General features: G+C 38.0%; 1 protein-coding gene across 1 annotated transcript in view; it reads left to right on the forward strand.

Annotated features, from left to right (window-relative positions):
• LOC149269296 (uncharacterized) overlaps positions 1 to 17,360 on the forward strand; it is a 94,710-nt gene extending 77,350 nt beyond the window's left edge. Inside the window, exons 11-14 of the mRNA XM_089468351.1 lie at positions 3,767 to 4,432; positions 6,092 to 7,023; positions 10,445 to 10,794; positions 12,555 to 17,360. Coding sequence (XP_089324477.1) covers positions 3,767 to 4,432; positions 6,092 to 7,023; positions 10,445 to 10,794; positions 12,555 to 12,898 — 2,292 coding nt within the window. The 3' untranslated portion in view covers positions 12,899 to 17,360. The remainder of the gene's footprint in view (positions 1 to 3,766; positions 4,433 to 6,091; positions 7,024 to 10,444; positions 10,795 to 12,554) is intronic.
• The last annotated feature ends 170 nt before the right edge of the window (positions 17,361 to 17,530 follow it).

The raw sequence follows: 17,530 nt of genomic DNA on the forward strand, positions 1-17,530 counted from the left end.
TACATATAGTCGCACTTACGCCTATAGCAGCTGGCAAGGACTCCACGTTGTTGGGGAGTGTGGCCAGGGGATTTTGACATTTCGTTTTAAGTCTAAATACTAAAGTAAAGTCTACCCGGAGGCTAAATGAAACTGCGTCAAAATGCGACGCCAGCAACAACAATGCAACAACTGTGGCGAGTAGTTGAAGCAACAACAACAACAAGAACAACATCAGTAGCAACAGCAACAACAACAATGGCAACACCTTGTGTCACTCGGGTGTTGAGCGCATTTTTAATGTGCGTTGTTGCCGGCTGTCTAACGGCCTGTAAATTGTGTCAAGGTACAAACTATTCGCATATATAACAGCTGCTTGGCGTCGAGCAAAAAAAAAAAAAGAAGAGAAATAACGGGTACAAATGGAGTAGTCAGTGCGTTGATGAGTGGGTCAAAGGGTCGGACAATAAACGAGTAAATGGTTTTTTAGGGCAAATAACTACATTTATTCCCTAAATGACAACTGAAGATAATGTAAAAGGACCTTAACGGATATCATACATAAAAGTTGTAAAGCTTAAAGCTGGGATGTAACATAAACTGAGAGTAAATAACACCGGCAGCTTAATGTGTCTCTGTTAATAGTATAACATGAGCTGTTAATAAGAAAGCCAACAGAATGTCGTATATTTAAATAACAGTAAGTCTTTTGCTGCAATAACATATTAACAACAGAGGCACTAGCTTATAACAGAAGCTTAAACTGCAAGAGCGTTTAATGAATCCACTGTAATCTTGCATTACTCTCTTCCCAATACCTGCTCACTGCTAAAAGACTCCGAGTATCACTCAATCAGGCTGCCTGCCATACATATGTATGTGTGCTCTCTGCATAATAAAGAGCAAAGCTGTTATACTACAGCTCTACCTACACACGCTGTTAATAACAAAATTACTCAATGCATCTCATCCGCTTAGCATGCCTTTAAAATGTTTGCAGCACTGCTGTTAAGCCTATTAGCTTAAACTCGAGAAGCATTTAAGCAATCAACTCAAGGTATTCTTTATAATTGAGTTGGTTTTCATAGAGCATCCACCTTCCTCTGCAGTCCCGCCTGTCGTATGTGAGAACATGCAATCGTCTATTAGGCAAACTCCACCTGTCTGTGTCTTGGGCGTGGATATAAATTGCTTCAAGTTGCTCAACTTTTTCAAGGTCTCTTTTTCTGTCTAGACGCCCCAGAGAAGGAGAGAGAGAGAGAGAGAGAGAGAGAGAGAGAGAGAGAGGCGGCGTCTAATACTGTTGTTTGGGTAACAGAGTTTTCGAGCACTTGAGAGATTGTTGCGACTTGAATTTACTGCCAATTAATTTCGAAAATCCCAATGCAGAGAGACACCTGCACGAAAAAAATGAGAGCTCATCAGCTGTTCGTTAAGCTCTGCGCACTTGTTTTGGCAGGATAAAAAGCAAAAAGAAAACAAAAACGAAAACGTGGATTGCTGGAGCTCGCCTGCTGCCACTTCAAGGATTGGCGACAACAAACACTCGCATCCTTGCTTTAGTCGCTGCTGGATGCAGTGTCCGTGTCAATTGCAGTTGCCTCACCTACACTTTAAATTGTAAAAAATGAAAAGCTGCCAGCAGCGAATAAAAACAACTGCAGAGTAACTGTAGCCCCGCCACATCTCCCTCTCGCACTCATACACACACACACACACACACACACACAGTTCATGGCTCCATAATTTCCACCCACTCCCCCACTCGGCCAGTGGAACAATAAAAAGTGACAGAACAAAAATATGTGTGTAAAATAAAACAGGGGCAACAGCAGCAGAAACAGAAGCAACAGCAGAGGCAGAGGCAGTGGCAGCGGCAGCGGCAGAGGCAACAAAAACAGTTCATGAATTTTGTAACAGCAACAAAAGCGACAAAAACAAACAGCAGGTATAACAGCTACAATAACAACAACGACAATCAACACTTGCAGGAGCATAAGACGAGAGAGCAAAGAGCGAGGAGAGGAACGGGAACAGTTGGTACGTGGGTAGAAGCGAAATTGAAGGGAATTTGCACAACAACAACAACTGTAAAAAAATGCTAGAAAACTTTTTAAATTAAGAAGCAAAGTTAAAACTCTAAACAAAAAACATGTAATACAAAAAGAGAGACGGAGTGAGATAGAGAGCTACAGAAGTGAGCTGAAAACAGTGGGCGATTGCAAAACAATGCGAAAAAAAAAGAAGAAGAAAAATAACGGTGCGACATTTATGAGAGCCAAACATACAAATGGTGACGTTTCGCGAACGCCTCTCCCACTCACACTCTTCAGCAGCCTAACGGCACGAGCAGTTGTCAAAAGAGAGCATAATATAGAGCGTGAGAGGAGCAGAGCCAGCACCCCAGTTGGAAACGCGACAGGACTTAGGCTTACAGAAACTCCAATTTGAAGGCACTTAACAGCTTCACAAGTCTGCTTCAAACTGTCATATGGTTAAGAATGAGGCTGAGCAGATGGCAGGTGGCAAGTGGCAGGTGGCAAGGCGTGCGAAAAGTTAGCTGCAAATTCTTGAATAAGCTCAAAAGTGGGGCCACATTTCCCAGGGGCTTTCAACAAGTTCAAGGTAAATAAGAAGAGAGGGTAAAAAGCAGCCACAGGAAAATAAAAAACAAATATATTTTAACATAAAAAAGTCAATAAAATGAAACTGTACGAACGAAAAAATAAAAATATTTACCTTAAATTAAAAAAAAAAAAAAAAAAAAAAAAAAAAGAATAATAGTAAAAAACAGAAAGCCAAACCCGTTTAAATTTGCTTCAACAGAGCTGCAGAAGACAGCAAGTCTTCTGTCCTCTTCTAATTCAGCACCAACCTTTACAGATTTTTTTTCTGCTATTGTTTTTGTTGGTGTTGGTGTTGCTGTTGCTGTTGCTGTTGTTGTGCCTGACATAAGCCACAGCTGTTTGTAACTGTCTCTTCATTATTAACACAGTCAACAATAATCACTGCCTAGACACGAAAAGGAAAACATTTCCAACAGGCGTCTAGTGAAAATATTTAATGCCTGCAAACAGCCTGCCGGAGATGGGGAAGCCGAAGAAGAAGAAGCAGAAACAGTAGCAGAAGCAGAGCAAAGCAAATGAAGTAGCTAAAGGAGATGACGAAGAAGCAGAGGCGCAAAAACAACATGAAAACATGACAACAGCAGTGACAAAACGTGAAAAGACAAATATCTCACACTTGCAACTGACTCTCATTGCCGCTGTTTGAATATGTGACATATGACAAACATGTTGAATGAAGAGCGACGTAGGGCGGCGGAGCAGCAGGAATTGTTAGCACTAACGGAATGCGAGCTGGCCGACGACAACAAGACAAACAGACACAAACTAACACTAACAAAACAAACGCACAGAGGGCAGCAAAGAACACTGAGTTAGAGAGCGAGAAAGGAAGAGTGAGAGCGGAATAAAGCGGAAAAAAATATGCGTGAAGATAAACTGAAAGCTGAGCATAATGCGTTTAGAGCTGGAAAGCTGTGAATTTTTCTTATAAGACTTTAATACAGAGCGCTGTTAGCTTTAACATTGCGACTGTTAATAACATTATCCAATTGGTTTTAGCGTTTAAAAGCTGGAAATAAATTCATTTATATACAACTTGAATACGGACCCCTGTTAACTTTAACATAGCTGTCTGCTTCTGCAGCCACTCTTCACACAGGCCACAGGCCTGTTAGCTTTAACATTTCTATATTTTACTAACATTATCTCATCTATTACAGAGCGATCTGCCGCCTTGGATAACACGTTTGCGTATGTGGGACAGCTATGGCACCTATTTGCCCATCAAATCGACGAGTGTGACCACAGGACAGCCGCCCCCACCCCCGCCGGTGGCATCCTCGGCAGATGGTGGCAAGCCAACGCTGTTGAATCAAAGCAACTATGGCAGCTATTACTACAGCGCCAGCAATCCGAAGCTGAATCGCAATTTGCGGGTCAACATTGACAATGCCTGGAATCCGGTCGACACATACATCTATGGGCCCACACAGGCGAGTGTGTTTAATCAGGAGAACAAGTACAGCGGCTATCAGGGTGGCGCCGGAGGTGGTGGCAGTGGTGCGGCCGGTGGTGCTGGCAAGCAGCTGGGCGGCATTAAAGACAGCCTCAATTATATATCGACGGGCAAATCAAATCGCGACGGCAGCGGCGCCTCGGCTGCAGCTGTGCTCAGCTCTGATAAGAACAGTCAGAGCGCCGTTTCGCTGATGAGCACCAAGGGCAAGCGACGCCTCATGCTGGAGATCTACGACTACGAGACGCCCAAGCTCTGCGATCACACGGCCATCGGCAGCGGCGTCAGCGGCAGCAGCGCCCTAATGGGCGGCAACAAGCAGCGACCCTGCAGTCCACTGGAGAGCTATGTGAGCACTGGCAGAGATTTGGTAAGTGGAAAAGAAAAAATACTAAATACGGGATAATTATAGTAAATTTGGATAAAGCTTAAAAAATACTAACGATTTGATAATTTAATAAAAATCAATTATATTTGGTGAGTGGAAAAGGAAAAAAATAATAATACTAAAATTTGATAAAGCTTAAAAAATACTATCAATTTGATAATTTGACTTTCTAAAAATTAATTAGATTTGGTAAGTGAAGAAAGAAAAAAAACTTTATACTGTATAATAATACTAAATTTAGATAAAGATTAAAAATACCAACAATTTGACAATTTGTCCTTCTAAAAATCAATTTTATTGGGTAAAAAAAAAAAAAAGAAAAAAACTGCATACTGTATAATAATACCAAATTTGGATAAAGCTTAAAAAATACTAACAATTTGATAATTTGACCTTTTTTAAATCAATTATATTTGGTAAGTGGAAAAGGAAAAAAAACCTTAGTACTGAATAATAATACTAAATTTGGATAAAGCTTATAAAATACTAACAATTTGACAATTTGACTTTCCAAAAATCAATTATATTTCCGTCTCATGTATAAAATCTGCATAAATTTGAAATTTCCCTAAATTCATTCATTCATTTCCCAGTGTTGATACACGAACTCTCACTCAAATAGACGGTTAAGTACACAGTCTTTATCATGAATTTGCCTAACAATACAGTAATTGCACACGTAAAAATAAATACCCAGCTGTAGCTACATTCTTCAAGCATCCTTAAGATATGCTTCAGTTATTTCTCGACATTTGCTTTAAAGCCGAAATTATGCAACACTCGTGTCTACAGACAAATGAGAGTCCGTAAAAATGTAGCCTGCTCTCGGGCATTGGCTTGGAAATTTCATTGTTTACTTTGGCAGCAGCAACAAAAAAAAAAAAGAAAAAAAAGTCAAATTTGTTGAACTTAAGAAAACACAAAAAGCAAAATGCAAAAAAAAGAAAGAAACGAAAACAAAATGAAAAGAAAATAAAAAGAGCCTCGAGTTTATTGTATTTCAAGCTACTAAACAGTCAGCTGCAGTTGCGTTGACTCCGGCTGCGACTCTGGCTCTGGCTCGCCCCCAACAATTACCTGGAAGCGAGCGCGGAGGCAAGCCAACGAAATTTGGCACAGTGCAAATTTGTATTTGCCTAAAACTTGACAAAATTAATCAAATTAAACACTCGAGTGCATCGCCAGACGTGCACAAATAACGACAAGCGACAAACGAGGCCGGAGCGGGTCCAGTTGGCCCACGGCGGCTTCTTTGACTGCTGGCAAAATTCAAATTCACACACACACACACACAGTCAGTAAGGGGCAGGGATGGGGACGGGGCGGTGCTCTGGTAGGGGTAGTTCCAATTGCGGGCCTAGCAAATAGAGGGGGACCGCAATAAGCTTGCTTAGCCTTTTTGAGTGTCGCAAATATGAACTGCAAATATTTTGACGCCAAATTGAAGCATTGCCAGCTACACTGAGCGAAAAAATCAAGCAGCAGCAGCTCAATCAAGAAATCAAGTGCTTTTTTTTCGGGTCACAGCCAAAGTAAATATGCAACTTTTGGCAGCAAAACTCGAGCGAGGCTTTCATCGCCCGTTTTCTCTCAGTGCACACAGCGCACACTAATTTTGTTCTTTTGCCGTGCTATTTGCAGAAACTGGAGTTCCACACGCACACGGGCACCGCCCTGTTTCCCGCTCAATTTGCACTGAACTACGAGTTTGTGGACACGGAGCAGGGCGGCGAGACGTGGCCAGGGCGACGTGGCGAGGATCCGGTGCCGCCGCTCTGCTCACGTGTCTTCCGCAAGCGCAAGGGCAACATTCAGGTGCCGCGCAACGTGTTCCTCTATGGCCGGGGCGGGGCGAAGAACATCAGCTGCCTGTACCGGTTCGAGGCGGGGCCGTCGGAGCGCGTCAAGCTGGTGCTGCACAATGTCTCGTTTGGCGAGGGCACCGCCTGCACTACCGACTCGGATCTGCATACGGGCCGGCCGCGCTGCAATCAACTGGATCCCGAGGGCCGCATCACCGAGCTGCGGCTGTACGATGTGCCCTTCCGAGATGTGAAAATCCAGCTGGGCTGCTTCTGCGACAACTCCAGCGCCCTCTACAGCAACGCCCCGTTGACCTTTGTCTCGCACTCGCGCATCATGGAGCTGACCTTCACGGTGACGCGCCTCAACATCTCCGAAGACTTTGCCGACGTCTTCTTCTCGGCCTCGTATGAGTTCAAGCGCCAGCCGGATTGCCGCAAGCAGCTGAAACTGAAAGGCGCCGGCGGCGAGGACGAACTCAAGTATCCGCTGAAGACCCAGGACGCCAGCTGCGAGGGCCTCGCCTGGTACATCGAGGCGCAGTCGTCGGAGCGTTCCCTCTTCGTTCAGACCTGGGGCGCCTATCTGCCCGTCGATCCCACCTCCGAGGATGCCATGCGCTGTCATACCAAGAACCGGCTGATGGTCTACTCGGGCCGCCCCCTGAAGCCCATGCGCGTCGTCTGCCCCGCCCAGAGCGGCCCCCGGCCGACGTCCCTGCACATATTCTCCGAGGACTGGACCAATGGCCAGCCATTATTTATGAACAAGTAAGTGGAGTGCGCTGCATATTAATGACAACGGTAATTTATATAAAGCTCAGCTCTCTCCAGGCCCAGTCAAGAAAAGAGCTTAAAGCTGATATGGCGGGTTTATTTTGGGGTCTCTTCAATGATTTGGATTTGTAGTTTGAAGCTTGGCAGAAAACTTTTGCTTTAGAATTATATATACACCAAGCTTTAATGAGCTTTTGATGAAGCTTTAACATGAACGCTTAGTTATTAAGTTTGCCTAATCTTTATACTCTGCTGATTTCAGCTTTGACATGTTTTTTATAGCTTCATTTGATTTCATAAATTAGCTGCTATGCCTAAAAAGCTTTTTAAATTATATAGACTTACACATATTTTAGATTGCTTTCAAATAATGCATTCTTTTAAATCTATTTATCCTTTTTAATGCCTTTAAGTCTCACCGGAAAGCTCTTCATAGCTAAATTATGAGCTTAATCCAGTAGCTATTATATTGAGCGATCATAGCTTATCATGAGCTTTGGAAGTTTGTTTTGAGATATTTAAATTTTATTTTATTTGTTAATTTTCTTGATTTTATTGCATTTTGTCAAAGCTGTTTTTGAACCAATTAAGATATTAAGAAAAATAGTCTTACAAAAAAGAGATAAGAACAATAATGTATTTAGTTAAACTTTCACGAATATTAATTTCAAAATTTTTATTATATTATAATATTATATTAATATAATATATTATAGTTTTACATATTTTTACACAAGAATAAAGTTCTTAGTTAGACGATAAAAGAGTCTTAATTTAAAAAAATCCTAACCTATCCTGCGCTTGGCTCTCCTATAGCTTTTGCTCGCTTTCAGAGCTCATCTTGATAACACACTCTCTCTCTCTCCCTCTCTCTCGCTCTTTCGCGCTCTCTCTTTCGCTCTCTCTCCCCCTCTCTCTCTTTTGTTTTCGTTGCCATTCTCATCGACTATCATTGTGGCTTTTAGTGAGTGAGTTGCAAAGCGCTCGATTAATTATCTAAAAGGCTCGACACGCTCATTAGTGGACGCTGTCTGGCCCGATCCGTAGCTGCAGCCGGAAGCAGGACACACTGTCAATTACCCTTTGGGGTGTCGTAAAAATATGCTTCCACATGGCCGTGCTGTATGTTTTATATGTTTTTTTTTTTACACTTCTCATGCCACAATTTCTTTTTTTTTTATGGCTGGCGACAAATTTGAGCTGCAGTTGCACATAAAATTGAATGGCAACACGTTTGGGGCAGCAGCAGCCGCAGCAGAGGCAGCACAACTGACCAAAGTCGAGTTCATTCTCGTGGCACGCACCTTGAACATAAATTGCCACAGAGCTCACTTCAACCCGCCGCAGCGCAGCCCAAGTGGATATTTTTGCATGCTTTTCAACGAGCCCCGTGTGTGTGTGTGAGTGTGTGTGTGTGTGTCTGTCGGCCATGTTTGTTTGCCTGAATGGTTTCTTTTTGCCTTCTTTGTGCTCAATTTCCTGTGTTTTGTTGTAGCCGCTGTAGCCATTTCCTGTTATTGCATTTTTAAGCAGCCCGTTTTTTTTTATACTCCCCCTCTCTCCCTCTCTTTCTCCATCCCACTGTTAGATAGAAGCTCAAAAGAGTCGGAGGGCTCAGCAAATTGAGAGCATGCTGGTCGAGCAGTTGTTAAATTGCAATTAGTTTGCGGTTGAACACAAAATAAAAAAATATATAAAAAATAAAAAAAATACAAAATAAAATAAAATCATTATTCACTTCGAGAGGCTTCTGTTAAAATGCTTTATATGCATATACATTTTGTCTGAAAACTAATGGCTGAGCGAGCAAAGCTCCCATGCGCATATCATTAAAACCCATTTGCGTTTAAAGTGCTCCAAAAATACTTCCTGCACACTTTTATTATCCGAAATCTTCTTTTATTATTTTCATTTTTTGGTCGAGCTAAAATGGTTTTAAGTTTTGCTGCTGTTTGGATTTGTTTCGAGCGTCAATTGAACGCAAGTGTTTGAGTGCAAAAAGCTAATGCACGGATTTTGGATGGGATTAAGGTGGCAAGCAGAGATTTTTTCAATAAATTGCGCTGATGTGTGAGCTGCTAAAAAATTGAGTTAAAATTGTTGAAAATTGGCTCAATAGTTTTTGTTGTCTGAAAATATATTTGGCATTTAAATTAATTTTTTAAGTATATAAATACATATATAGTCAAAATAGTTTTTCTTCATTTAAAAATGTATTTGGTATTTCAATAAATTTTTTAAAGCATGTAAAATAGTTTTTATTTATTTAAAATATATTTGGTATTTAAATCTTTCAATGTATAATTATAAGAAATACTTTAATACAATATATTTAATATTTAAATTTTTTAAAGCATGTTTAAAACATTGCAAAACTTATTTTTTTTATTTTTTTATTTATTTATATATATATATATATTTTTTTTTTTTTTTTTTGAGGGGTCTAAAAATATATTTAATCATATTAAGAGTTTTAGCGCGTTTTCTTTTTTGTATTTTCTTCAATCAAATGAAATACTTTAGTATATTTAGTATTTAATTTTTTAAAGCATATTTAAAACATTGCAAACTTTTTTTTTTTTTCATATAAAAATTTTAAGCGCAGTTTTATTTATATTTTCTTCTATCAAATGAAATACTTTAATATATTTAGTATTAATATTTTTAGAGCATGTTTTAAACATTGCAAAAATACATTTTTTTGTCTCAAAATAAATTTAATTATATAAGGAGTTTTAACACAGTCCTATTTAAAGTTAGGCAAATCTCCATAAATATTTCAGCATTTAAATTTAGACTTCATTAAAATAATAGCTCGCTCACAAAATATCTTAAAATATGCCAAATAAATTGATTGATTGAAGTCTGCTTTTGAGCTTTGAGCCAATTGCAGCTCTTCTCAGCTGATTTGGCACTCAAGGCACTCAATTTAAATATAATGCCAGCCTTGGCGCTGTGTTCAGCACTCGAGCGCATTAAGCAGATATACTAAATGCGTTAATGTTAATGGCAGAATCATCGTCTTGGCCCACTTAAAAGGCAGTCGTGGCGCACTGAATAATAGACGAGGATTTTGTCTATGTGGAGAGAGAGATAGAGAGATAGTGAGAGAGAGAGAGAGGAGGGTGGGGGGAGTTGCGCGTAATTAGTTGCAGTTGAGCAACGGACGGCCAAAGGAATATCCGAATGCGAGTATTCCTTACTTTATTCAGCCAAAAACTTGCCCCAAAGTTATGTGGAGCATGGCGAGCAGCTGCATGACAGCCACAGGGCTTGCACTTTGAATTGAAGACAGAGAGATAAAGAGAGCGAGGGAGAGAGGGAGAGAGGGGGAGAGAGAGAGAGCAGGAGGAGGAGGAGAAAGGGCAGCCAAAAATGTTTACAACTTTACTCACTCACTTTTGTACTCTTGCAGACCCATCAGCCTGGTGCTGGAGCCCATCCTCAAGGAGCCCGGTGACATAGCCTTCACATGGCTGGAGATACATCGCACCAAGAATGCGTTGCTGCAGCAACTGGACCTGCATGTGAATGCAAGCGTAACCACGGGCTTGGCCACACCACCCAGTAGCAGCAGTGGTGGTGGTGGTGGTGGTGCCGTTGTGGGCACTGGCAGCGCTGGCGTTGCTGGCGCTGGAAACGTTGCGACTAGCGCAGCAGCCAATGAAACGCTGAACGAATTTGGTTTCTATCCCAAGGAGTCGGATTGCGAGTACAAATGCCCCGAAATTGATGCATGCATAGCAGCCAGCCTGTGGTGCGATGGTAAGTGCACGACTCCACGGGTTGCCACTGAGGTTCCTTTGCGGTGATGACAGATGGAGCGGGAAATGAAATTGGGGGAAAATTATTGGAAATGTGAGAAGATTACTGAGATGTTTTAAAGACAAAGTGTGACTATTATATAATTGATTTTTATTTTTTTGACAGAGATTAGAATGAAAAGAAAAATCATTTTTAATTTTTCTATTTGAATGAGCTTAATTTCCCTTGAACAAATTGTTTAATATCCATGCAAAGCTTATGCTACAAATTTATTTTTGTATAACTTTTGCATTGATTATTGATTATTTAATACATTTTCAAGGGAAATAAAGCTGAAAAAAAATTAATTAATTAAAAAAATAAATAAATAAAATAAAAAAAATTATTTTCTGTTAATTTTAATGTCTATTAAATAAATAAATAATAGTTACATTTTGAATTTCACACAACTTAGTAAGAAAAAATTATGACTAACTTAAATCTTTAGCACTGGCAGCTGGGGTCTTCGGCTTAGATTTCTATTAACACGACAGATGTATGTAGAGAGCCTCATGAGAGTGTCCTAATATGACCGCTCAAACTTATTCATAGCAATCCCCTCTAATTGGCTTTTTGATAATTCTCTTGAATGCAAATGCCGGCATTCAAATGCCCGTAAAAATTTCCTATATTAAATATTTTTATATGAAATACATAAAAATATATATAGGGCTGTACGTATTCGACTTGGTTCGTCTACTTGAACTAAATAAAATTATTATTATTATCTATGGAAAATAAATTTTCTTAAAAAAAAAAAAAAAAAAAAAAAAAAAAAAAAATTTACAGATCAATTTTTTTATTTTATTTTATTTTATTATTTTTTCATAAAGAGAAACACAAATAATAATAATCATGCTATTTAGTTAAATTAGATTTATTGACATCACTATGTAATGTGCTCGTCTCTGTCAAAAAATATAGAGTTGCCAAAGGATTGCTATATTTCAATTTTCTTGTCGAATCTTGCTAACTTTGCAAGCAGCCCTCGCCAAGACATAAGTTTGCATTACGAGTACGTGATTTTTGGGCTGTTTTGGACTGTTTGGCCCACTGCCACATCCATATCAACATCCTCATCCCCATAGCCACTGCCAATGCAATTGCTGTTGGTGTTGCGTTTGCTGTCCAAAGGCTCGACGCTTGCGAGCAGGCAACAGAAATTTCACTTGTGGTTGCTTCTCTGTTAATTTCATTGCAAGCTGCTGCTGCTGCTGCTGCTGCTGCTGCTGCTGCTGCTGCTGGCCACGTTTTTGTAATCAGGCAAAGTTTTCTGACAACTGCACAAAGCATTGCTGCCACTGCAAGTTGCTGCGGGTTGTGTCCACCAAAGCCGCCCCAAAAAATATCTTCTACAAAAGTTTGGCCGCAGCCGCAGCTGGCGTCGAGTGGGGCTGGACAGGAGTCGCCTTTTAGCTTCAATTATTTATGGGCAACCAGGCGCGCATGCAACTGAGCTGCTTAACCAAAAAGGCAGCGCATTAAACAAGCTAACCAACCAAGCGCTGGCCCAATCCCACCCCGAGTTCCATTTCCACAACCACACCCAGCCCAGTTCAAGCAGCTGGGCAGCTGGGCAACCAGGGACCACTCGAGTGACACTGGGCCGCCGCTGGGTCTTTCAATTTGGCAAACCCGTGGTCGTTACCGTAACCTGACCGACGACCGCACAGATTTCTTTTCAATCAATGCTCCCTATATGTATATATCTTGCCTTGCAGGTCATCACAACTGTCCCAGCGGGTTCGATGAGTCCGAGGAGGAGTGCGGCACGGCGCGCAAGCTGCTGGAGCTGCCCGGCGGCGTATTTGCGGCATTGGGTTGCATTGCCGCCGCGCTGACTGCCTGCCTGATATTCTGCATGTTTGGGCTGATGCGCAAGCGAAAAAAGTCGGTGGTGCAGAAGGGCGGCGGTGTTGGCGGCGTCGGTGGCGTCGGCGTCGGCGGCGTTGGCTTCATGAACGGCGCCAATGGCAATGGCAGCGCAATGCCAGCCGCCTGCAACATTGGCACTCTGAAGAAGGACTTCAAGAAGGAGGCGCTCTACATTGATCCGGCGTCCTGACATCCACTTCAGCCGGTCGAGTACATACATGTGGATCGGGAGACCACCGTGTGATATGTTGCCGCCGGCTATGGCATGTATGAGCAAATGGAGCGAGGCCTCAATGTTGCCTGACCAGAGCAGAAACTGGAGCAGGAGCAGGAGCAGGAGCAGACACAGCAGCAGCAGGAGCAGCAGCAGCAAAAATACTTGGAACTGGATATTGAGCGAGAGCAGATGCAACGGGAGATTATTGCTGGACCGGTGCAGGAGCTGGCATGGAGATTTTAAAGCTAAGAGTGAGTGCAAAATGGGATTTAAGAATTGAGCCAAACAGGGAGAAAGAGAACTAAGAAAAATGCTAAATTGTAAGTTCTTAACTTTTCTAAGCGCTTCAAACAAATAGAAAGAAAACAAACCAAAAAAAAAAAAAAAAAAAAAAACCTAAATACACAATCTCTCTCTGTACGGGTGTGTGTCTGTGTGTGTGTGTGTTTCTGTGTGTGCTTGTGTGTGTGTGTGCGCGCCTAGACTTAAGCATAGGATTACTGATATGAATAGCTATGTGTATAGCAGTGCGTTTTTAACTAAAAAGCATTTTCGTTCTTCTCGATTTCGATAAGTAAACACTGCCTAGCAATTTCTGTAAATACATATAAGAATCTCCATAAGTGAATTTACATTTATTTTGAGCAAAGATCTGGTTGGAATGCAGATTTGGTTTTCAGTTTATAATACCTTAAGAATTTACTGTAAAATGTTAATATACATTGGGAATATTTAAAAAGTATATTTTTAAAATATTTTGTAAATGTATTTAAATAGTATGTATTTAAAATATTTTGTAATTAATTTTGATATATTTAAATTAAATTTTTATAATTGAAAAAATTCGGTTAAATATTATTTATGCAATATTATATTATATTTAAGCAATTGTTTTAAATCTTTTTGTTTTTACTTTTTGAATGATAAAAATTAATGGTAAAAAGAAAAAAAATAAATAAAGAAAAAATTAAAAATAAAATTTGTTATTGTATATGTTCATTTTTTATTTCTCTTTTATTATTTTCTTTTATTTTGTTTTATTTTATTATTATTATTTTTTTTTTATATATCACGATATTTTAAATTTATTTTTTTTTTTTTTTTGTAATATATAATTTAATGACATTTATAAAAAATAAAAATAAAATTGTAAATGCATATGTATGTTACAAAATTCCTTTTAATTTATGTATAATATGCTGCCCAAAAACAAATGAAGCAAATATAAATTACAGCCTAGTGTGTTTTCATTATCATTATTTATAAATTATTAGCTTAGTTTCCTATAGCTTATATATTTTCTATAACTTAAACAAATATGTTAAGAAATGAAACAGAAGAAAACAAGAGTTCTAATATTCGATTAAAATTACAGTTGAGTTTAATTTAATATAACGCATTTCTTTGCTCTGCAAAAGGCTAGAACGGCTCTATAAAATTGATATTCTCATTTGCATTTATATGATGTATACAGTATTCATAAACCTACTACGCAGCTGCCTTATTTCGATTATAGTTGAAGCTGCAAGAGAAAGGCAAAAACTATTTGTAAGTTAGGTACCTTAAAATATGATTAGGATAATACTGAAAGGAGAGCAGCCAATGGCATATTCAGCCTAGCCTACACGCACAGCACACACTGAAAGAAATGGAAACTAGTTACAATTAGCAACAAAAAAAAAAAAAAGAGGAAAAACCAAAGAAGATCAGCAACTACAATTAAATTGTATAAAAGGATATACATAAAGGAAATGCAAAGAAATTCTAGTAAACTTTATGCACTCTGGCATAAGGAATAATGAAAACGAGATACATAAAAAGTTAGTAATAGTTACGATTATAACTGTTAGCTGCATTTGATGAGGGCAAAATCTCGACAGTGTTGTGAGCCACGGACAAGCACATACTGAACTATATATATATATATATACGATATATATATAACTATAGCAGAACTAAGGCATTCAATTCGATAAGCTGAGACAGAGTTATGATACGATATTATGAGTATGTATAGGTATATGGTCTAGCATAGTCTATCGATAAAGCACGTGAGTTTTTTAATATAGCACACACACACACATCCACACATACACACATAGGAACACCAACTAAATAAAAGACATCACATAGTGGTTTAATTGTTATACATTTATTCAACTAAATAAAGAAAAATATATATTTAAGATTTTGCAAAATAAAAATCACATTTATCGCAAAAAAAAAAAATAAATAAATAAAAATAAAACTGCCATAAAATGTCTTCAAGTTTCTTAAAAATAATAATAATTTTTTTATATTTAATTTAATAGTTTTTTTCGTTCACTTTTGAAGACTCGATACATGTAAGACGCATCTCATTTGACTGCACTTAGCTTTTCCGTTGTAGCTACGAATTCCTAATGATATTATAAATAAATTAGCATTTAACATAAACCATTTGTAAAAAAATAAAAATAAATAAAAACTCACACACACACGCACACCAGCTAGAGTATAGAAAAAAGTATATGATTTACGATTATAGAGTAAATTTATGCCAATTGTATGCAGTACTCTAGACACTAAGCCATAGAACCCTATATACTATATAAAATAAACTATATAATAATAACAACAATCAAATTTTTGGCAGTTTTTCCAATTAGCATAAATAAGCGAGCAAATGAGCAACTCATTTAAATGTTAAGACAAAAATACTTTATTTAACAAACAACAACAAAGAAATGCACTAAAAAATAGAAAATAAATTTATAAAAAAAAAAAAAAATTAATATAAATAAAATAAAAATTTATAGAAAAGCGCAACTAGAAATCAATTTATAAAGAACATTAAAAAGATGCATGAAAATATAATTCTGTAAAAAATTAATTTGGCAATTTTATTTGTTTTCTTATTGAAATATATAAACTAACTAAACGAATAGCCAAAAAGCGCACTTTGTACAATTTGATGAGAGATTTTTATGATTTTTGCTCACACTTTCATGAAAATAATTAATATTTACACATAAGCAGAGCTACAAATGAAAGTTGCAAAGCTGGACGTATACTGATGACGAGCAGTGTATATGTGTGAGTGTGGTGACCAAGCAAGCGTTTAACTATTTTCAGGGATTTTATTATAGCAGTTGTTTGAGTTATTGCAAATGGATAAATTATTAAATATTCTTTAAGATTTGCATAGATCTTGAAAGTAATTTTTTAAGCAATTTGCTGGGTATTAATCGAAGAGTTGCTACTCGCTCTGAGCAGGAGCATTCGGTTCATTTCGTTTTCTGTTCGGCTGAGCGACTTTGGGCTTCATTTAACTCAGCCGAACGATAGGTATAAAGCCAGAGCAGAAAACCCAAATCGAAGGTTACTGTCTGTAGCTCGTTGAAGATCCGATCCCTTGCTCTCTGTGTCTTTTCTCGCTGTGTTAGTGACTTTCAGAAAGACACCTATTCGCAGACATCTAGAAACGTTCTAGAGTGATATTTTTTAAGTCTATCAGATAATTAAAATTAATTTAGTAAATTATAACTACATTTCATGTCAAAGAAACAAGAACAACAGCAACACTGGCTAGCTGTAAGGGCCTTGTCTACTCATGTGATTTGTCGTCATTCGTTTAGTTTGATCAGAGATCAAGATTCTTCAGCTTTAGCTGGTATATCAATTGCTAGACATGGCTAACTGTCAAGTAAAAATGCAAAGCAAACGCTCGACACACTGCTCAGTTTAGCTCTTGAATGAGATGTACATGTGATATATAAAATCATGGATATAGTTTCAGAATTAGTCTAAAAATTCTTTCTATTGCATTAAATTTTAATTTTAATTTGCTGAAAATTAAAAAAAAAAAAGAAAGTAAAATTCCTTTCCAATTTTTGCTATTTGGTCACCCTATAAATACATATACATGCAAAATATCTAGCAAATCAAGAATAAGTAACTTTCAATAAGATGACAGCAATCACGGACTCAATGAGTTACAGCTTAAGTCGCAGTCACAGATAAAGTCACAGTCACAGTCACAGTCGCAGTCACAGACGAAGTCACTGTCACAGTCACGTTTCTTCACAGACTTTTGTGTGTGTGCCAACTGTGTTTAAAGTAGATTTCAATTCATAAAAGCAAAAGAAGAAGAAGAAACGTGCACAAAATTAAATTAAATAAAAAATAAATAAAAAACAAGTAAATAAAACACACGACATATAATTTATTTGAAAAGTAAACAAATAAAATATGTTGAAAAAGTGAAAAGCAAATGAATGTAGAGATCAGCTGTGTAAATAGACGAAACGGTAAGGCGAGAAAAACTGTCAAATATATTTCAACAAAAAATAATTTTCATTATTCAAACCCCGCCCGCGACTGGGCTCATAAATTATTTCTGTTGCCATAAGTTTCACTTGTATAATAAACAAAAAAAAAAAAAAAAAAAAGAAAAGACAGATACAAACGATATTAAATATATAAAAGAAAATATATAAGTATAAATAGTACGATATAGTATGAAAAAAAAGCAAAAACAAAAAACAAAATAAAACTTATAATGATGACGCACTGAATCAAATAGATGAAACGAGTATTTAAAATATATATAAAAAAGAAAAGAAC

The sequence above is a fragment of the Drosophila arizonae genome, chromosome 4, assembly GCF_054131065.1.
Source record: "Drosophila arizonae isolate 15081-1271.41 chromosome 4, UAZ_ARI_1.0, whole genome shotgun sequence".
NCBI lineage: Eukaryota > Metazoa > Arthropoda > Insecta > Diptera > Drosophilidae > Drosophila > Drosophila arizonae.